This window comes from Hakea prostrata, chromosome 4 (genome assembly GCF_041222555.1).
Source record: "Hakea prostrata isolate BN-2017 chromosome 4, UWA_Hpros_2, whole genome shotgun sequence".
NCBI lineage: Eukaryota > Viridiplantae > Streptophyta > Magnoliopsida > Proteales > Proteaceae > Hakea > Hakea prostrata.
This window is the reverse complement of record NC_142603.1, coordinates 16,544,231-16,565,379: the sequence shown is the minus strand read 5'-3', so window position 1 is coordinate 16,565,379 and position 21,149 is coordinate 16,544,231. Positions and strand designations below refer to the sequence as shown.

The following is a 21,149-nucleotide window of genomic DNA, read 5'->3' as shown; positions in this document are numbered from 1 at the left end:
AAATTATGAACCATTTTCCTAAAGAATGCAAAACCACCCCCCGTCTTAATTTTCAGGACCCTTGTGAGATCTTACAACTCATTCATGGAGTTGAGTCAAAAATTGACTCTACCAATCAGTGAGAAACGAAACTGATTATGTTGTACTTTATACGTACTCTTGTTGAGAAGTCACAATTCTCTAATGAGAGCTAGTATTGGAGAGTGAAGAGAGTCAATTTTAGGCATCTTGAAGTTTTTGACAACACCAGTATAAGATTTCTTCCCCTTCCCATCACCAAATCTTCCATTTCCAGCCTCCACTGGTGGTTTCAGGCACAAAACAATTGAATCACTTGGAACTCTCACATCCCCCAGAGCTTCTCTCTCCTCATTCATTCTTTTTCCATGTTATCTAGAAGCACAAATATTTGTCTACCTCTAAACACTGATAAGATGAATTCCTCAAGTTTCAATCTTACTTGAAGGAAGTTTTGGATGGAATTTTGATTAATGTACAAGGGGGCTAAGCACTTAGAGATCCTACTTGCACAACTTTGGCCTAACTCTTGCTGCTTATGGGTCTTTTATACCTAATCTAGGACACCATCTATGGCCGTCTTATTTAGTCCTAATTTTATGTTTAATCTCATGGGAACTATTTAATGTTTAATTTGTACAATAATATTTTTCCTGAACACCGAAACAGTTTGCTCTCTTGGCTCAACACCACCATTTTTTTTTTTTTTTTGGTATCTAAGGTTCATCCGGGCTAGCTTGCGCGCACCTTGATTACATCCTCAGGGGATGTTTATCGTCTACAAGGGTCAAACCCATGACCTCTCCACTGAGAAGTATGGATCTTACCACTCTACCACACATTGAGTAGCTCTTCCTTACCAAAAGTCCTGTTGTTAGTGGGATCTTTTGTACTTATCCAAAAACCCATTATACACGACTCTGAGAATGTCAATAAAAATGGTTGGGCATGAAAAACATTTGAATGATACTTCTCAAATAAAAGATAACTACCACACCAGCTTGTTTGGTAAAATTACATGTCAACACCTTTCTCAAGATTCAAATTATTATCGTTCCATCTTCTATAAAATGTCTAATATGTTTCCTTAATTATCTTTTATTTTCATGTATACCCTTCCCCAACATGAAACTATACATGGATGGTACATCAAAACCTCTCCCATAATTTACTTAATATGATAAAATAAAAAACCTCTAACAAATACTTTACAAAAGAATTATCTTTAAAGTTCTGGATTTTGAGGCGTCATAATCCAACAATTCTATAACTTTGAAGTTTTCATTAAATGGGAAGATTAGGAGTTTGTATCGGAAAATTAATCTTTTCAACAGATCACTCTAGGGTATCACAATTTACTCCTATTAGTGTTTTCTTTGATATTCACGTTCTCTTTATCCATAGGTGCAGGTGACTTTGAATCATTCTTCAGTTCATCCTCTAGCTCTTCCACCTGTATGTATGCAAAAGAAAGAAAAAAAAAAATCATAACTTGCCCCGAATGAATCTCATATCAGATCCAAAGTCAATAAATAAATAAAGTTTCACACTAAAATATAAAGTACATGTAAAAGATACTTAACTTGCTAATTTAAAATATCAGATATATTATACAGAAATTTTTTTCTTTTAATTTTTATTTTCTTATTTTAATAAACACAAGCACAAACTACAAACTACAAACAAGACTGGGTGATATTTTTTTATTTTTCTCATTGGCAGAGCTTTACAATCAAGTTGGTTAGTTGCATGCCCCATCATGCTTTTTGTTTTCTCTCATGGAACAGGATCGAGGGTTTTCTACACAACAATCCAGACAGCAGGCATTGAAATAGTAAAAAGAAAGCATAAGAAAAATGGTCCTGAATGAGTTGTGTTTTCAGTGCAAGTTCTGATGGTGGGTTCAACAAAACATTTCCATCCAATTTTATCTATCTCCTTCAGTTCTTCTGGTTATCTTCATTAGCAAGAGAATAAAGAATGAAAAACTGTAACATTTGATGAAGAATAAAAAGTAATGCTTTTTTTTGGTGACATGATAAGTAAGTAATGTTGAAATGTACCTTATGAATAATCTCTTCCACTGCTTCTGCATCATCAGCTGTTTCTTTTGCTATTTTTTCAATAAGACGAATTGCATCTTCAGCCTTTCCCTGTGGAAGCTCATCTGCAATTTTATCAGTTATTTTCTCAACTTTCTCTGCCACTTCATTCACAAGTTCTGCTACTTTATCAGTCTCATCTAGAACTTTATCTACCTCTTCTACATACACAACAAGATCTCAATATCAGATTCCCAGATTAGTATCTTGTTTGCAGTTCTATCTACATAAGAATAATGGGTTTCTTGATCCTTACTCTTAATTGGTAATAGATTTCCCCATTTTTGCTTGCAGAAGGGTAAAATTGCCAGTATCAATCCCCCCAAAACCCAGACCTGCCTGAATGATTTGATCATGAAACTGTAAATTAAAATCATCATCTAAGAGAGAGAGAGAGAGAGAGAGAGAGAGAGCTTTGTAGAAGATGATTACCAGTTACTTGAAGATGGTAGTGATGGCAATGGAGCACAGTAGGCACTCGTATCCCTACAGCAACCAAAATTAATCCTATGAGAAGATATGAAACTAAAGGATCAATGGGTTTCAAAGAAAATTACATCTTTTCACTGCGTTGGCTCTCTGAACCAGGCCTGCTGCTGGTGTTGAGGAGCAATAGCCCTCGATTGTTAGCTGGGAAACGACATCCAAACTTAGATTTTGAAGGAGAGAGGGATGAAAGTCGATCTTGATTGGTGAATTCGCATCGACGGCAGTTCAAATCATAAGAAATGATAGATCTTAAGGTAAACATGGCGTGTGAGATGGGTGTGGCAGATGAACCTCTGAAACAGAATGAAAAACTCAAGAATCAGACTATTGGATCTTGTAAATGAAAACGGAAGAAAGTCTTTGGTAAAGCACTTATATTGTTTTGTCACGGCTCTCAAATTTCTTGTCCAATCTAGCTAGGTAAACCCTGCCGACCCTTGGATTGGTCCACTTTGAATGCTAATGGCAATGCTTTTTGGTATTCTACACATGATTGAATGGAGCTGGGAATTTCAAAGTTCTGCAAGATATGCACAGAGAATTTTTCTGGGTTACTGATGTCGTTATCTCATGACCCAAAAAACAAAAAAATGGATTTTGTTTTCTCATATGTTGACAAATGAAGCAATTTCTGATAAGAACTCTTAGAAAACTTTATATACTATAGAAGAATTCTCAAATCTCAAGTCCTAATGATGCTAAGCGATGGTTGAGATTGAAGACGTAAAAAAGACAATGGAAAGCATCCACGCAACTAAGTTTAACCTTAACTGATTTAAGGAATGGTTGAACACAGGAAACCTGATAGAACAACTAGTCTTGGCTATTCCTTATTGGTGAATTTGTGATCAGATGTGAATTGCATTAAAAGCTTTCCAAAATCCCAACTGGGACAACCCAAATAATAGGAACTCATCTGTTGCTTAAAGTTGAAAAAATGTATCAAGCTTCTTCAGACTTCCTAGAAAAGCCATTAGGAAAACACCAAAGAAATTAAGTGACAGATAAGATTCTGGATCAACTCCCGGAAGTCATTTCCCACCTGAATTTTGTATTGTCCATGGATTGGATTGTAGGTCTTGTGCACCAAGGTGGACCCTAAGCTCCATGGAAAATGAATTCCATATGTGTGAAAATTCTGGATTACTATTTAATGGATTGAGAGGCTATGGGGGATCTGTTCTCCAGCACTAAGTTTCAGTTGTCACTTTCATAGGAAGAAGTTCAATAGAAACTTTTAATGGATGTTCACTTTCAATAACAAATTTACCTTTTTGCTTTTATATTGTCTTGAATTTTTATTTTTATTTTGGGGTAATATTTTTAGAGAACAGGCTTATATTAGCAATGGGTTTTTTGGATTATTTTGTTAGTTGGTTTATTTTATTTATTAATTATTATTTTGATAAAAAAAAGCATGCAAACAAGCGGTGACATAAGGCAAGAGAATGACAAACCACAATGGAAAGAAATCCGCAAGTAACCTTTCAAGCTACGAAAATACATTTTGGATGATAAGGTAGAAGAATATCAATCCTTCTCCACACCAACCGCCTTTTCTTAAGAAAAAAATCCTCATAATTTATGGTTGACAATTGACATGTCTCATAAGTCCGAAAATGTGTTTTCTCAAAAAACCCCAAAAAAAATTGTAATATTACCCTTTTCTTGTATTTTAGCATTGAACGAAGATTTTTCCCCATAAGCATAAATATTGTCTTTTTCATGTATATTCAACACATACCTTTGTCAATGGTGCCTTCTAAATAAGAGAAGATGCATCTCCATTTCATTGTGATCTTCAAAAAAATTTGGGCATGACTCATACATGGGAGATTCCTCCCAAGTCCCAAGTCATGCTAAAAAATGTCTTGTTGATACTTTCAAATATAAACAATTTTATAATCAATCCCATCATTTTAAAATATGAATCTTACCGTATGAATAACAGTTTTCATATAAATAAAAATATATAATGAATTAAACAAATATACATTGGGGCAAGAAAAAAAAAATCTTGGAGAAAAAAAAATAATCCAAGGGTGCTTTAATATTTATTTTTGTCCCTTTGCATCCTTCCCTTTAGTTCCTAGAGGATCAAGTAGTGACTCCACCTCTTCCTTCAAAACTTCAACCTGCATTTAATTAAAAAATTAGCATTAAGTTTATGTTAATAATTATCTAAGATCATAAAATAAAAAGCAGTCAACCCCATTATTTTAATGAATATTAAATATTTTATTTGCAAATAACAAGTAAATTAATATTTCTCAACAATGTGGTTTTCACATCTTCCTTCTTAATTTATGATTTTTTATATAATAGGAGAGTGCAATACCATCAACCTAAGACAAACTATTTTGTTAACACAAAGCCAAAATACCTTCATTATCTAAAACTCATAGACAGCTCATTAGATTCTACCAGTTTTCTTCTACTAAAAGAACTGAAATATACTTTATAGTGGGATTGGTTTAAATCAATTGAAAATTTAAGTGGAATCCAAACATGTATAACTTTTTTAAAACTTTAAAAATTTTACGACAAAATGATTCCAAATGCTGTGATGGTTTTAGCAAGCAAGTTTGGTTAGGATAAAAATCTTACATTATTGCTTATTATGATATGGATTTCTGGTTGAACATCATTACTAATTGATGTTTTGATGAAGCACCATTATAAAAATTTATAGTCACAACTCCAAATGGACTAAGTTAGTTAGTAAGGACTAATACCTCCTAAATAAGAAGTTAAGAATTCAAATCTCCTAGAAATAGGAATTTCTCCCCTATATTTCAAATCTATATTGCATCATTTGTATAAAGCAAACAAGGATAAAAAGTCAAAAAATCTATTTTTTAAGAAGAATTAAAGGAAAATCTACCATGATAAACTTACAAAATTTGGAAGACAAAAAAAAATATTGACATGAAATAAAAAGATTAGGATTACCGTGTGGATGATTTCCTCAGTTGTGTGGGCTTCCTTGGCAACTTCTTTAGAGACAAGTTCAGCCAATTCAGCTGCTTTCTTTAGTGGCCCATCCTCAGGGATTTTATCAACTGCTGCTTCTGCTACCTTCTCAGCCTCGTCTGCAACTTTCTCTATAACTTCTGCTACCTCTTTCACCTCCTCTACCACCACTTCAGCAGCACCTATTCTCACATTACATATTTGTTTTTCTTAATGGAAAAAGAGAAAAGAAAAAAAGTTCCCAAAAACAAGCCTTGATGAAGGACTCAATCAACAAAGCAAAACATGCATTAACCGATTTAATAAGATTGATTAAGCTACAAGTAACAATGGCTTCATCTTTAAAAACACGCCAAGTCTGAGTCCGTTGCCTGGTCAAAACTGAGTTTTTGTTTACCTTCAATGGCCTTCAACTGGTCCCATTTTTGCTTCCAAAATGGCAGAATGACTGCAAGGATTGATCCCACAACCCATTTAACCCTGCAAGACACGCATCATTAGTAGCGTGGAATTAAAGACCCAATAACTGAGATCAACTATGATTGATGATGATAAGATTATTGTTGATTAGCTCACGGAATTACCAAGATGGGAAGGTGGGTTTGGGGGAAGGAGGAGCCACCGGTGGAGCTACAGGTGTCGCCGCCGGTGGCAACTGATTATGATCTTTGTCTTCTTCATTCTTTCCCCTGCACAGTAGTACATGAAGATTAATGAGTTTCAAAATCAAAGATAGCATAAGAGAGACTAATCAATAATTTGCTTACTTCATGGTTGGTGATGATGATCCTGGTTCACCATGAATTCCACGAGAATGAAAAGTGAGAAATTGCAAGCCTGGATGAAGATTCACTGAAGAACCGTATATCTGTTTAGAAGTTGAAGCATTTGGGAGCTGGTAAGTAGATGGGCTGCGAATACGATTGGAGATGAGCTGAAGAGCAGCACGAAGGTTGTAAAAATTGATCAGAGATCTTCTAACTGGAGACATTTCTGGAACAGTTGTTGATTCTGTGACCTCTTCTTGCTGGGAATCGACCATTAATGGAACTTCAAAAGCATAGATTCAACAGAAATTGATTCTTTGAATTGGGTATATGGTTTTTCAAAATCAAGATGAAATATATATATGTTTATGTATATAATATAAAACGGGACCAGTGGATGAAGTCGTGAAGCAACTTCTAAATTTTTTTATCTTTTAGATTAATTCTTTTATGCGAAGGTTCCGAGTACGCCAAGAGAACCAGCAGAATTGGATTGGTTACTTCTATACTTTAAAGGCAACACGGCTTATTTAAAAATGTTGACCTTCCTTGTGTGGTGTTATTACTGCTTCTTTTGTTTCTGAGATACAAACGACTTGGTAAGTCGGGTAGTGTTTCAAAGTGGATTTTGATCTTCTACTGATTGGATTCATGTTATCACTGTTGTTTGCCATTGAGATTGGTTCAGATTAAAAGAAAACTGATAATGGTTTGATAATGATCTCTTGTTCTTCTTAATTTTAGATCATGATAAAGTCATTTTAAACTAACTTAATTAACTTTGATAAAGTATATATATTATAAACTCAACCTGAGTTAAGTTTTATAAAGTATATATTCTAAACCACCTACAGCTTACTTGGTCAATTGACTAAAAGCCTTATTTTTAAGTTGGATCAAGATCCTATTTGTCCAACATTTTGTGTGTTCATCTCTCCAACCACTGGATGAACGACATCTGGACGTACAAAGAATTGAACTGTCAGATCCATAACATGCTTTTAAATATTCTAATATGAGCAAAAGAATCATACAGCAACAACATTCAAGTCATCATGCATGTTCAATGTTAAAACAAGCTCTTAAACATACACAGTTGAATTTCCTCACCTTAGGGGGTAGGGTAGGTAGGGTCACCCCAGGCGACCCTTGCCGATGCGCGGATAGCAACCGACATGGTTTCCAATGGCTTTGTTTTTGGGTTTCAAACAACTTCCAGAACAATTAAGACTTCCTAGGAGCTCTCAAAAACAAGGTCTAACTACAACAATAGATCTAAAACTTGAATTAAAACAATAACTTTAAGAAAACATGAATTATCTTTATGCTTGTAAAATAAAAGTAACCGCAAACGCACGGTATCGTGTTGCTAAAGAGTCGATTTTAGGGAGATATACAACTTTAAAATTTAACCTCTTAACGGAACGCAAGAGTGCAATGATTCAAAATTTGTGAGTAATTAATTAAACTAAATTAGCATATCTAAATGAGTGGTCCTAACACATACAACTAATGTGATTGAATTGAGAATAAAAATAAAATAGACATAACCTAACCATTCATCATTTAATAAATAAATGAATAATGCATAAATAAAAAGTAGAAATAAAATATATGCAAATAATAAATAAATAAACAAATAAAAGGGAAGTGATCTAAGTATCAGCTATGGATAGAGAGAAGGGGAGTATAACTAAGATAACTTGACCGTGAACCCTTTGTCGTAGCTTACAGTCCACTGATCAAAGAATGAATATTAAAGAAAAAGAAAATGCATAAAGTAAATAACAGAACCAATAACAAAGCAGTAAATGAGAAAGGGAAACATTAACCAAAGAGATGCACGACTATATATTTCCTTGATCAAGGACTCAAGGGGAAAGGAAAACAAAAAATAAATACTGAAAAGTAAATCTTAAGTCAAGAATATGAAGGAGTAAACAGAAGCGAGAATGAAGGGAGGAAGGAAGATTATTGACAAAGGCTACTTACTTGCATTCTCGAATCTTGAATAATAAAAAAACCTTAAACGATTGATTCAAATATCAACCAATCCTAATAACTAGATCAGGGTTAATCAAAATCCGCAATTGCTAAACCCAGAGAAAAACGAATCCTCTTGGAAATTGAAACTTGAAACTTAAAGCTTAAACTCGAAATTGAAATTGAAATTGCATTGATCGAAAGAAAGAAATTACACTTGTATAAAAGAAACTAAATAAATAATCATTGCATTTACATATAAAAATTAAACCTCAACGTTGAATCTATAAACTAGAACCTTACAAAACAATAAATAAATATAGACTTATACGAGATGATGAAACCGTGAAAGAGGGTAGAAATAAGGAAAGAAATAAGAATAATAATTGTGAAAAATTTAATCAAAGATTAAAAAATAGAAAACTTGGAGAAACAAAGAATAGAGAAAATTAGTAATTAATAAAAAAAATGGTTTGGAATGGGGGGGGGGGCGGAGAGAGAGAATAAATGGAAGAAAAAGGAAAAAATTAAATAAATAAATTTATTTTGAGTTAGGCGTGGAAAAGAAAGTGGAGAGAATGGAAAGGAAAAAAGCTTATTTTTAGAAAAGTAATGTGGGTTAATTAAGAAAAAAAATAAATAAATAGTAAAGTAAAAGTAGGGGTGTCAATTATAGGAAACGGCAAGCCAATCAACCAATGCCAAACCAAGAAACACAGAAACATAAATAATAGAATCAAAACCAAAGGAGTTGGATAGACAAAAAAAATAACAGAATCAAAGATCAAATAGTCAAACAATATCAAGCGATCAAGAAGGGGGGTTAAGGAAAAAAACAACCAAATAACAGGAGCAAGTCCCAAAAGACAACCGAACAAACCAAACGGAAATCAAAGAATACAAAAACACCCAAAAAGAAAAGAAAGGAGAGAGAGAAAATAAAGGAAAAAATAAAAATACAACTACAATAGTCCACATAAACAAATTTTCAAACAAAAGTAATCAAAACCACAAGTTTAGAAGCAAAATTGGTTCTTATTAAATATCGGAGTACCCAAATGATCTTAGCCCTCAGAAATACACGAATAAGGCCGAAGAAAATTGTATGTTTTCAAACTAACATTGTAAAAAAAAATCCTAAAATATGCAAAAACAACATAAAACCAAATGTAGCTCTACTTTAAGAGTGTAAAATGCATGTGTTTATGCCCTGAGGTTTCACATATAAATGTGCTCATTAGTTTCTCCAAAAATATCCGTGAAAAAAATTAGCAAAATAAAGTAATTGGAAAATCACTAGTATTACTATATCAAAATAGGGTTTAGATTTCCTTAATTTAATTGATTTTACCACAATATTTTTTGCAATTTTTCCCTTCTCCGAAACGACTTCTCTGACAAAGACTAACATTCTTTGATGGCTGGGATTAAAAAAACCTGTTTTGGGACAAAAATAGCATTAATAGGGGTCCATAATGCTATTTTTCAAAAATGCCCTTTTTCACCCATGAGCAATTAGTTAGGGTTTTTTGGGACTGCCCTACCCTGGAAATGGTTTCAAGAGTGTGTTTCTTGGGCGTTTGCTCCATGACACTGCTTAATGCACAATATATATAGGAGGGTCTTATCCAATCTTGGGGACCTTTCAATTGCACTGGCTGTGAACTCTTAATCCACTTTTTTAACCTGTTGACGCTTGAGTTAGATCTTCTTCCAAAACTTTGCAAAACTCCGAATTTATCATCTCCACCATCCAATTCCATTGATTCAGTTTTCAATCCAACGGTTTCTACATGGATAGCCTACAACTGTCTTATACTCGCATTTCAGATTCCTAGACTTACAATACGGATTTTTGGATTAGGATCCTAAGAGATTTCATTGATAGTATCGGACATAAACATGATTTTGCCTACAATATTGAATTCTCTTATAGATTTTGTGAGACCTAGGAATTGGAGGTTTGATTTTCCTATGGATTCTTTGTTTTAATAGAAACGTATTTTTTCTAGATTGAAGTGTTCTTTGTTAAGATTGATTAGTGGTATCAATTTTCAACTTGAACCATTGAAACCGGACCAAACTGGCCCGTTATAGCCTAAATCGAAACATTAATGGGTCGTGTTTGGGTTGAGGACCTTCAGCCCGAACCACAACCCGTTAGTATAAATTAAAATAAAAATATTAAATGAAGTAATGAACCATTGGATTATGGTTCACTGGTTCAACATTTCACATTCTTTCAATTTTAAGTTTTACCAAACCGGCAAACCCTTTATTTTCATTTAATGATTTAATTTTAAGTTTTACAGTTTTACCGGTTTCACTTTCAATCTTTCACTATTCATTTTCACAAATCAAGGTTAAAGGTTTTCCCTTTTACTTTCCCTGTTTCGTTGCTTTAGCATCAAGCTAATGCCATCATTGGATCTACTTGGAGTCCTCTTCCTCTCTCTTTTGTAGTTTTGTGTGTGAGAAGTTAGGACTTGGAGTTGAGGAAAAATAAAAATAAATTTCAATATTGATTTTTAATTTAGTTCAAACTGTTAGCCCAAACTAAATTCAAACTGTTAGTCAATCCAAACCCAAACCTAAACCGTTATCTTTTAAATGGGCTATGTTTTGGCTGAAGATTTTCAGCCTGAAATTACTCCAAACCGCACCGTTGACACCCCTTGGATTGATGAGTAAATCATGGATAAAGTGTAGATTTGGGTGTTTCTTTGATCTACACAAATGTATTTCTAAGGTATTCAATTTGTGATATCCTTCAATGTATATTGAAGCTCATGAATATTCAATCTGAATATTTACAGATTATTTTCCTGTTACCAGCAGTGAACTAGCTCGTGTACCCCCATAAGTACATTGACCTAAACAAAAGATATGCCCATTGAAGCAAATCCAAGGACTAAGGGATATGGGTACAATTTCTCGTCCGAGCGGGAAGAAGATACAACGAGAATTTAGTAAGGTCAATTTCTTGTTTTACTAATATATTTAAGTCCCTATCTATTTTATCAGTATCGAAACTGTGTTATTTAACCGTATCGATTTTGAACCGAAACTGTACCGCTTTTGTAAATACCGTTTTCTTACCATACCAGATACAGTGAAATTTGATTTTCACAGTGAATTACCACTGATATATTGACACCTTTAGGGCTGATCGGGGTTGCATATGTTTGTTGGGGTTGCTAATATATTTTAGGGATAATTATTGTTTAATGATTATTTTGTCCTTCTAAAATTAAGAAATCAAAAAACAATACCACCCTCATTTAGAAAAAAACCATATCAAGTACCAATTTTAGAATGGTATCTTTATTATTTTGAATTTCAAAAAAAGACCATCTTAAATTATTTTTTCCCCACTAAAAAAGGAAACTTCCTAAAATTGATAATGCCAAATTAGATAGTAAATAAATGAAAACCATGCATCATTGCTTCCTTCATTGGTCTTGCCTCTATTTCCCTAGTATACTTATAAAAAGTATCTTTTTACAAAAAAAGCCCTACATACAATAAAATTGGTGAGCAAAAAGATTTTACATAATCACATATGCATTGATTTGTGCTATGTATATGATTTGATTGTAAAAGGATTGATCAAGGCAAAGGAGTTGGGCATAAATACCAAAGAGATCTGGTGTTACAAAGAAGAATTCCAAACCATGTTCAAAAACAACAATAGCGTATGGCCATTGAATTTGATCCCTCCAATAAAAGAACTTTTTGAAAGCACAAAGAATACCATAATATGTGATATTCGAAACCATACCTTAGAAAGGTGGCTGTTAGAATGAAATTCATCTCATTTTGAAAAGAGCGATATAAATCTCTTGAACTTAAAATGTAACTGTAATAAATAAAAACCTAATGAAAGTAGAAATTTATTAAAATTAATAATATCAAATTAAAAAACAAATAAGAAAAACTGGAAAATAACACCAAATTGAAACGTAAATAAAAAAATTAAAAAAAAAATCTATTAAAGTAGGGTTAGTTTTTTTCTTCTAATTACTTAGGTAATGATATAATTTAATATAAAGTATAAATAAATAAAATAAAACCTTATGATTATTTTTAAAATTTTTAAATAAATAAAAATTATCACGTCATTATTTAATTAATAGAGTAATTAGAAGTAAAGTTTAAGGTTTAAATTAGTAATTTCAAAAAGTTTAGAAAATAAAGTAACAATTAAACTATAGTAAAAACTAAAAAGGGCAACAGTAATATTTCATATATTTTATAAAATAAAATTAATATATAATTCCGATGTTGGGGGGCTAACAACCGTGGAGAAAGAATACAGAAGGAAATAAGAAATCGACTCCGAAATCAATTTGGTTTCTTTTATTAGTCTCACAATCTTAGAAGGAAACTACAAGGTTTAAGAGTTTAGAAGACCTCTGGTTTAGGGTTTCTTTCCGTGTTTATCTGACAGAAGAATCACTCCGAATCTCAAATTCTTCTTTCTTTTCATATAAAAACCACTCGATAGCTTGACATATAATTCATTCATTCATTCATTCATTCTCTGCTTCAAATTTAGAACTAAAGTAAAAAGAGACCTGATTCTCTCTTTTGTTGTGTTCAACTTACATGATGGAACGATCCATGCAGATGCAGCGACCTGGTTTTCGAAGGAAGAGGGAACAAGCCGCGACGAATGCAGCAGCTTCTGGAAAGGCAGAGGTAGAAGAAGCATCTGACCTGGAATATAGTCAATATCGTTTGAAGCTTGTTGTCTACCGTGCAAGAATAATTAGCACAACATTCCCTCCCAAGCGTTACTATGCGGTTGTTTCTGCTTCACACAATCATCAAAAGAGAACTCCTGTAAGAGTTGGAATGCCAAACCCTTCATGGAACTCCGAATTTGTGTTGAAACTTGATGAACCCAAGTACACGGCTTCATTGAAGATGGAGGTCGTTAGGGTTGACTCCGATGCTGAAATTGGAACTTCCAATGGGGAAATTGTTGTGGGTAGAACTCGAATCCCGTTGAAATCAGTACCTCGAAATAGAGAAGTTAAATTCTCAGCCAATCTTGAGAAGTTTGATGGAACTGAGTGGAGTTTTCGTGGAAATATCGATTTTAAACTAGAATTGGTTAAGCGGATAAATAGGGTTACCAAGTTTACTGATGAGGAAGAGAGAGAGAGAGACACCATATTCCTTTCCTGAACCAGCAAGCAAGCAAGCTCCATCCATCCATCAATTCCGTTTGGATGGTGAAATTCATTCCGTTAAGTGTTCGACGGACACTTCTTTTACTTTAATTTCAGTTTTTTCCATGTAGAAGTACAGTAGCAGGATTCACCAAAGAAAGAAGTATACAATTTTGTTTTTTTTTTTTTTTTTTTGGAAATTTGGGTCTTGTTCAATCACTGCAATCTGCAAGTTCAAATCTAATTTAATTCGAGCGCATTCTTGACTCAATGTGAATACAGAAACTCCGGTTCTCCTTTTTTTTTTTTTTTTTTTTTTTTGTATTTTTTTCATAAACAAGTTTGATTTATTTTATGTTTGAAAGACTCAATCAACATTTCAAAAGATGGTGTTACAGAAGCAATTAATTTACATTTACAAAATAACTTTTTAAAAGTTGGGTAAAGGGCGAAGAGTAGAGACATATTCCTTTCACTAGTCTTACCCGTAGCATTGTAACACAACTCGATCTTAGCTCCAATTTTTTCTCTTATTCTTAGTCTTTTTTTTTTCTTTTGTTAAAAATTTCCCCCCTCTAAAAAACCCAATGCATGTGAAATTTACTCTCAAATTTGCATCCTCCTCAGTTTAGGGTATTCAAATCCGTCTAATTACTAATAGAATGCGGATATGATATACCCTTTTTAAAATGATAATTATTTGTCACATCTCAAGTTACTTATTTGTATGTATTTTTCTTATTTGTATATATTTTTTTACTTGAGATGTGACCATATTTCTAGATTTTCTACTAATAACTACCAAAGTTGTTAAATTCTTAAATTTCAAACTTAGCCCTCAAAAACAAAATAGTAATGATGTCATAAGTTGTGGAAAACTTGTATACCCAATTATCATCCAAATCCAACTGAATCTGTCCGAATATAATAAGATGTGATATGGTATTACCACTATTCAATCCGAATCCAATCCGTTAAAGACACTAAATTTAATGGGGAAAAACCGGAAAAATAGTGGAATGGTTAAATTGAGTGACACCCACTTAAGAAACCAAAGGTTCCCAACTAACAAGTAGTCAAGTAGTTTCTGATTTTGTGGCGATCATCTTGATCTTTCCATCCTAGATGATCATGTCAATGCCTCCAAGGGTACTGTTTTTGGCTCTACGAAATATGGTGGATGGCTTTTGAGTCATGGCCCATTCAGGAGTCAACCCGTTTGGACTAGCTCTCCAAGGGAGAGATTTGATTTTCTGGTGTTCAAATAGTGCTGAAAATTCTCTTCTCAGAGATGCAACTGAAAATCTATCGTGCTTTCCAGCCAACTTAATTGATCTTACCCTAAAATTCTTCGTATGACATGCTTAAGGATAGGAGATCATATGTGTAAATCTTTTCCATGAAAACATAACCCTGCAACTCTGCAAGTATGTTTGTCTACCGATCTTTACTCTCCTTCCACAAAACAGAGCCCTGGTTTGCTGCCTCTCAGATTCGTGATACACGACATCTTTCAATTCCAACGTTATCATTGAAGGACGGGTAAGATCATGATCACTGATTCTGAAAAATACCACATGTCGCAAACCCAGAACCGCTCTGGAGCTACCAGTGCTGACAGCAGAAACAAAAGTTCCATAAAAGATCACAAGATCCCAGATTTGCCTTCTAAAATGTCACCTCTGGTTCGTAAATATTTAATCTTCCAAAACCCTTTCAAGGGTCTACTTTCGTGGCTTCAATCAGATCATTGAGTGTTGCTTGAATGACTATCAATGGAAACCAACATTGGTACCAAATAAGCTAATCCAGCTAGACATGTACAATTTCATTCCTATTTTATGGTTTCATAAAGATCCAGATAGAGTGAATCAGTCTTGAGTTTTCAAAGCAGTTCCCAGTTCCCTGTCAAGGAAGGAAAAAGGTGCTAGCAGTCGAGTAGTTTTAACTGGTTTGCCGTTTCGGACATCATCTTTGAATTGGAGATAACATTCTACATATTAAAAACGATTTTACCAGAATATGTATGGATTCTTTGTTTTTCTCCTCTTCCTCTTATCCTTACCCCCAACTACATTATTTGAGATGATACTTTGAAGGAAACACTTCAAATATTGATTTGAACCTAATCAAATCTCCTCCAACAGCTATTTGTGTCTACTACAACTCTGGAAAGCTACCTAACATGATAAAAGGAAATAATTCAAATTTTGTTTTGAATTCAAATTCACCTCCTACTACAACCATACAAGGCCAGAAACATTGTTGTCAATAATAAGGATCTCAACTACACAGAGTATCTTGGAACACAAAGAAGAAAAGTAAATCAAAGAGCTGTTGATATAACAAATAGAACCCCAAGAGATAGCCAACAATTTTCTTCTGTATTAATCATAAGCAAAGAAGGTTCAAACAGTTGCGAAGTTCTTGGAGATGGATGCAATTGCTAGTTTGGTTCTATGAGAAGTGCTTCATTTGCTCCTCGGCCAAGAAAGAAAAATAGACAAAAGCAAACACCATCACAAAATTTGAAGCCTCCCCTGACCAATTTTTCATTTTAAATGTGACGTACAAAAACAAATACTTAGCTGACACATCCAGCTAATAGAGAAGGACAAGAGAATAGAAATATTGCTTCTTATCTACACCAAATTGAAAATGAATGACACAATAAATTTTTTTCTTCAGAGAGAGAGAGAGAGAGAGTGAGAAAGAAGAAGAAGAAGAAGGAAATAAAAACTCCCCGACAAGTCATCGTCTTGCAAAATAATTAGCAGCAATTCAAAATCATATGAAAATACACTTTTCCCTAAGTTCTCAGAGTATTCGGCAATACATGAGAAAACTTGGTAATCAACTGAGATTTGTTCACTGTATGCACAGATTTACAAGCAAATAAAAGATTCTCTCTACATGCCTTGTCCATAGCATCCACCAACGCAACTAATCAACAGAATAATTTCTCGATGATAATAAAAGCAAACATAACTGGATGTTTAGATGAAACAGGTCCAATTTATGTGAACATGTTTCCATATATAACTGAAAGTTACAATAACAGCAAGACTAAGTAACCAGAAGCTTGTAAGCTGAACAGGCTGAAAAACAAAATCTGGGGAAATCTTAACTTTTACAGGAAAAAACTGTTTATTTGACTCAATGCATCAATTGATACTATCCTCCACAACTTGGGTGTTTGAAAATAGGTTGTCCCTTCGTTTTGGGAAGCCTGCACTTTCTAGATTTGAACCCCTGTATTTCATTTCTCCAGCAGTTCTAAAACTTGGATCAGAAGCACCTACTTTATAGTTGGGATCAGCAGTACTTGGCCTAAAAGGAACCTGTGCACTACCAGGAAATGGAGGAGACTCATACCTTCTTGATGGACCTCTCAGACCACCACCCCTCATTTCCATGATATCGTTGGTCCTTGAAGAAGAATCTGCAAACGTTCTATCATCCAACCCAGCACCCAATGAAGCTACGGCTGAAACCGTAGATGTGGTGGTAAAAGGATCATCTGGACCCCATGCAGTAAGTGATTCTTTCTTCTTCCCAAATAAGTGCCATGCCCCAAGCAGGAAAAGAATGAAGAGTACGACGGGGCTGGTCCAAAGAATTGTATTGAATTCTGCTTTAAGAAGTGGGAGTTTAGAGCGGTAAACACCCACATAACCACTTCCAAGGCCAAGAACAACAAGCTTTTCATGGTCACTGGCAATTAAGGGCACCATCTTTTTGATCTTAGAGTCAACATTCATCCCGTTTATATTCAAAAATGAAGATCTAATCTCATCCAGGCTTGCAAAGAAAACAGGCCGAGGCCCACCAGCCCGAATATAATGCTGAGAGGAAACATTGTACACAAAGACCTTCTCTTGACTGACAACAAGCAAGTATCCCTTAATTGCCTGAACTGCAAGTGGCCAATCCATCTCAATTTTTCTCTTAGATCTCACCCTGCACTTTAAGTTAACCATATCTCCTAACAGCACCACATGAATCAGATCACCTTTTGACGTCAAACCATAAGCCTTTGACCGCTCCAATGCATCAAAGACATAATTTCTTGCAACCGAACCATTCATTCCTTCACAATCAGATTCCTTAATTTTCATGCTCCTCAGATCCAGTGATCCTGCACCAGTCTCAGTTAAAAACAGAAGCCTTTGCTTCATGAATGCTAGAGGTGGACTTGCTGATGCGATTGAACCAAACGCTGTTCCATTCTCCCTGAAAACTACAATTTTCCCACTAACATCAGAAGAAAGAATATATCTCATCCTCCCAACTTGATGCACTTCCAAGATTGAAATCTGCAAACCCTCTTCTTCCTTTCTCACAGATTCAAATGCTCGGATATTTGCCATGGAGAGTGAATGCCACTCCTCTCCACTGGAAGCCTCCCAAACCCGATGGGCTAGAATCATCCCATTTTTATGCCCAGTTACCAAAACAGTCTCATTCTTTTGGAGAGAAAGGTAGGAGAGCATAGAAGTAATGGGAGAAACCGACAATGTGTCGAACTCAACCAACACTTCTCCATTAGGAACGAAAATAAATACCCTCCCCCTTTCATCTCCAATAGCCACATACTTGTTGCTGAACCCATCAAACTCCGGCAAAACGTTGATGGCAGTAGCTTCATATTCGAGCTTAACGGCTGACAAGAACTGAAACCTGTCAGACCACGACGGATAATACTTAGTCACAGAAGCCCCTTTCCTCCTTTCTACCTGTGTAGCTTTACCATTCGAATCCTCATCATTAACTTCCTCGTAATTTCCCAACTCAATCTTCTCCTCCGGATGCTTGTCCTTAATGTCTACTCCCGATTCCTCGATCCTATGCCGCTCATCCTCAACATGTCCAACCTTCCAATAATCAGTTAACCTGGATTCCAGCCTAGCCACAGTTTCACTAAGGTTCTTCACTAAGTTCTCAAGCATTTCCAACTGATTTTCTTGCCTATCCAGCAGACTTGAACTACCCGTTTCTTTTTCACAATTAGGTCCTCTAAATTCATAGTCACCTTCTTGTTCAGTTGGCAGGGCAATAGAATTTACTAAAACCCTAAAACCAAATGGAAGGTGTAAAAGTAGGACAAAAAACAAAAGCATAAAAGCCTTACCTTTCTGGGAACCCAACATTGAAGAAGCTCGCAATCAGATTCGCTTAGTTACTCAGAGCTCCACCGCAGGAACAACTACTAATTCCGAGTCACAGATCCTCCATCGCCAGAAACCAGAAACCAGATCAGATATAAATCACTGCAAACCTACTCGTTTGAGGAAAAGAGAGAGGGGTTGTGAGAGTTGATGATGTGGGTATTTGAATTAAGGCTTACTTTAAGAGTTCAGGGGTCAGACGTAATCGAAGGAAGCTCACCGGAAGCGGAGGAGGAGCAGAACGGAATGAAGTTTTGGCAGTCAGGTCGAGATCACAGTTGTGACAGTCGAGTTTCTCGGTCTTCTAAATTTCTGCAGATAAGGTAGGTTTCGCACACGTGACCTCCTCTCTATATTTTTGCTGTATTGTAAATCGTAATTGTAATAGTAGGGAAGATTCATTACTGCCCAAAAGAAAACAGGGTAACAGTTAGAAAGAAATTTTACTTCCCTTGTAAGTAATAATTCAAAAGATTGAACAATTTTTGACACGAAAAATAAAAGAGAGAGACAAAAATTAACTAGCAAGTATGGACATTAGGCATAAAAAATTTGGTACGGTTTAATAATTCGCTACGGTACTAACTTTGAATACCGAAAATTAAAGCTGTACTATACATAATTTACAGAGTACGGTAAAGTTTCGATATTTCTAAAAACGGTTCAGTACAGTTTCATATTAAATCGATGCAGGAAAATTGTTTAAATACGGTATCTGGTGCGGTACAATTTTGGTACGAACGAACCCAGGCCATTTTTATTATTAGTTCATAAAGATCCTAATGAAATTGCGATCAAACAATCAGTAGAATATGATATTAACAAACACAAAGCAAGTAAATCTAAGAAGATGAGTGAACGACGAAATGAAAAACTGAAACAAGGAATTAAGGAAAGGGTAAAGGTAAAGGATTTTAATTGTAAAATTGCATTAATATCCCTTAATTTGATACGGTACCAATTCAGTATATACCGACAGTATGAGTACTTGAAATCGGAACTGTATTGAAGAAATTCGGTTTTGGTACGTTCCGTACCGAATTTTGAGCAGTGCGATTTTAGACGGCGTGGTTCGATACGGTTAAACGATTTCGGTATGCAATTGACACCCTTAGTTATACCTGCTTATGTGGCAAAACATTTTTTCCACCTCATTTTTTTTAACAATTTTATAATTTAGAGGGGGTTTTACGGAAAAAGGGAGAAAAATGAAAAAGAAACATACCCCCATTTTCAACTTTTTTCGCAAAACTCTTTCCTTTCGTTTCTTGTGTTGGCACCACAATACCGGTGGATCCGACCTGTCTATCTTTTCCCCACCATATTTCTCAAGGAGGAGTCAAACCTTGAATGGTGATTCTTTATCATTTGAGGATCGTGCTACTTGCGTTTTCCATTGCTCAACAATTATGGCTAAGCACCTTCTAATCCAACAATCAAGTAAACAGTCCATTTCATCAACTTGTTAGAATATATGTAGAAACATCAGGTTTACAAATCGGTTTTCATCAAACTTCTTGGGAAAATGCCACATTAGCGTCTAATACAACTGAGCAAGGTCAATGGCTGAATCACTAGTATTACCTGGCAAACCCTAAAAACAAATTCCTTACAATAACCCACTGGAAACCTACAAGCTGGAACTACTTATAATGTTTCTTTGTGTGATTACATATCAAATTTTGCTATTTCCACTAAGTCGACACAATAGTCATCATACAAATCTGAACATGGCTCATATGCTAACATGATGTGCTATGTCCAAGAGCAAAGTTACACTGAATATATCTCAAGACATTCAAAATGACATTATAAACTCTCATCCAAAATACACAAATCTAACAGCGGCACTTTACAAGAGACTGTAGGCCCGAGTGAAACATGTCCAAACAATTGACCCTTGGTGAAGGCCGAAGTATCATGTTGTGATCCAAGCCTGGGGGCTTCAATGGTAAGAGGCTCCTACAACCATTGACTTGGGAGGTCTCAAGCCTAAGGATCCATCTCTAGACTATGGAATTGGCCTCCCACCTCAGGAGATGTAGTGTGCTTAATTTGTCCTTATATGCTTGGTGACATTTTGTATGTACTAGGAGATATGTTGACCTTACCCCCTCTTTCCATGGTGCACCACTCTAGCCAAATTGTTGGGAGGGCAGGTAACAATTTGCCAACATCCACTTCAATTGTCAATGTCAAGCCTTGACTAAAGGTCATAAGCCTAGAAACCACGTCTTGTCCCTAGGGTTGATCTAGAAGACATTGGATGATCCAATCACCACGAAGCACAAGGTTTTACTATAAATTACTACCGTCTTGTAAGGAGCATTTATTCTTTGAGCTTCTACTGTTCATCATTTTCATAATTCTCTAAGTTGCTGACCTCAAAGTAGTGTTATTCTTGAATCTGTTTTAAACTTCGGAGGTGGTTGGCGAGCCTTAAAGCCGGTCCACACTTGCTTTGTCTCTGTG

General features: G+C 35.0%; 3 protein-coding genes across 4 annotated transcripts; all 3 read right to left on the bottom strand.

The window, feature by feature from the left end:
• Positions 1–1,182: 1,182 nt before the first annotated feature.
• Positions 1,183–3,209, bottom strand: LOC149018209 (uncharacterized). Its single transcript, XM_089154402.1, has 5 exons — positions 2,678–3,209; positions 2,553–2,606; positions 2,377–2,459; positions 2,082–2,281; positions 1,183–1,471 (listed from the first exon to the last, which is right to left on the bottom strand). The coding sequence occupies exons 1-5, from the start codon at positions 2,869–2,871 to the stop codon at positions 1,367–1,369; spliced, it is 636 nt and encodes a 211-aa protein (XP_089010528.1). The 5' UTR covers positions 2,872–3,209; the 3' UTR covers positions 1,183–1,366.
• Positions 3,210–4,499: 1,290 nt separating this feature from the next.
• Positions 4,500–6,703, bottom strand: LOC149018208 (uncharacterized). The gene is made up of 5 exons (XM_089154309.1): positions 6,350–6,703; positions 6,167–6,271; positions 5,980–6,062; positions 5,562–5,764; positions 4,500–4,744 (listed from the first exon to the last, which is right to left on the bottom strand). The coding sequence occupies exons 1-5, from the start codon at positions 6,622–6,624 to the stop codon at positions 4,664–4,666; spliced, it is 747 nt and encodes a 248-aa protein (XP_089010435.1). The 5' UTR covers positions 6,625–6,703; the 3' UTR covers positions 4,500–4,663.
• A 9,753-nt stretch (positions 6,704–16,456) lies between these two features.
• LOC149018207 (putative membrane protein At1g75140) lies at positions 16,457–19,030 on the bottom strand. 2 transcript variants are annotated; one of them, XM_089152524.1, is made up of 2 exons: positions 18,641–19,030; positions 16,457–18,525 (listed from the first exon to the last, which is right to left on the bottom strand). In XM_089152524.1, exon 2 carries the CDS (start codon positions 18,456–18,458, stop codon positions 16,674–16,676), a length of 1,785 nt encoding a protein of 594 aa, XP_089008650.1. In that variant the 5' UTR covers positions 18,459–18,525; positions 18,641–19,030; the 3' UTR covers positions 16,457–16,673. The 2 variants fall into 2 exon arrangements, with proteins under 2 accessions (XP_089008650.1, XP_089008649.1); XM_089152523.1 differs by having other exon boundaries at positions 16,457–19,030.
• Positions 19,031–21,149: the final 2,119 nt, after the last annotated feature.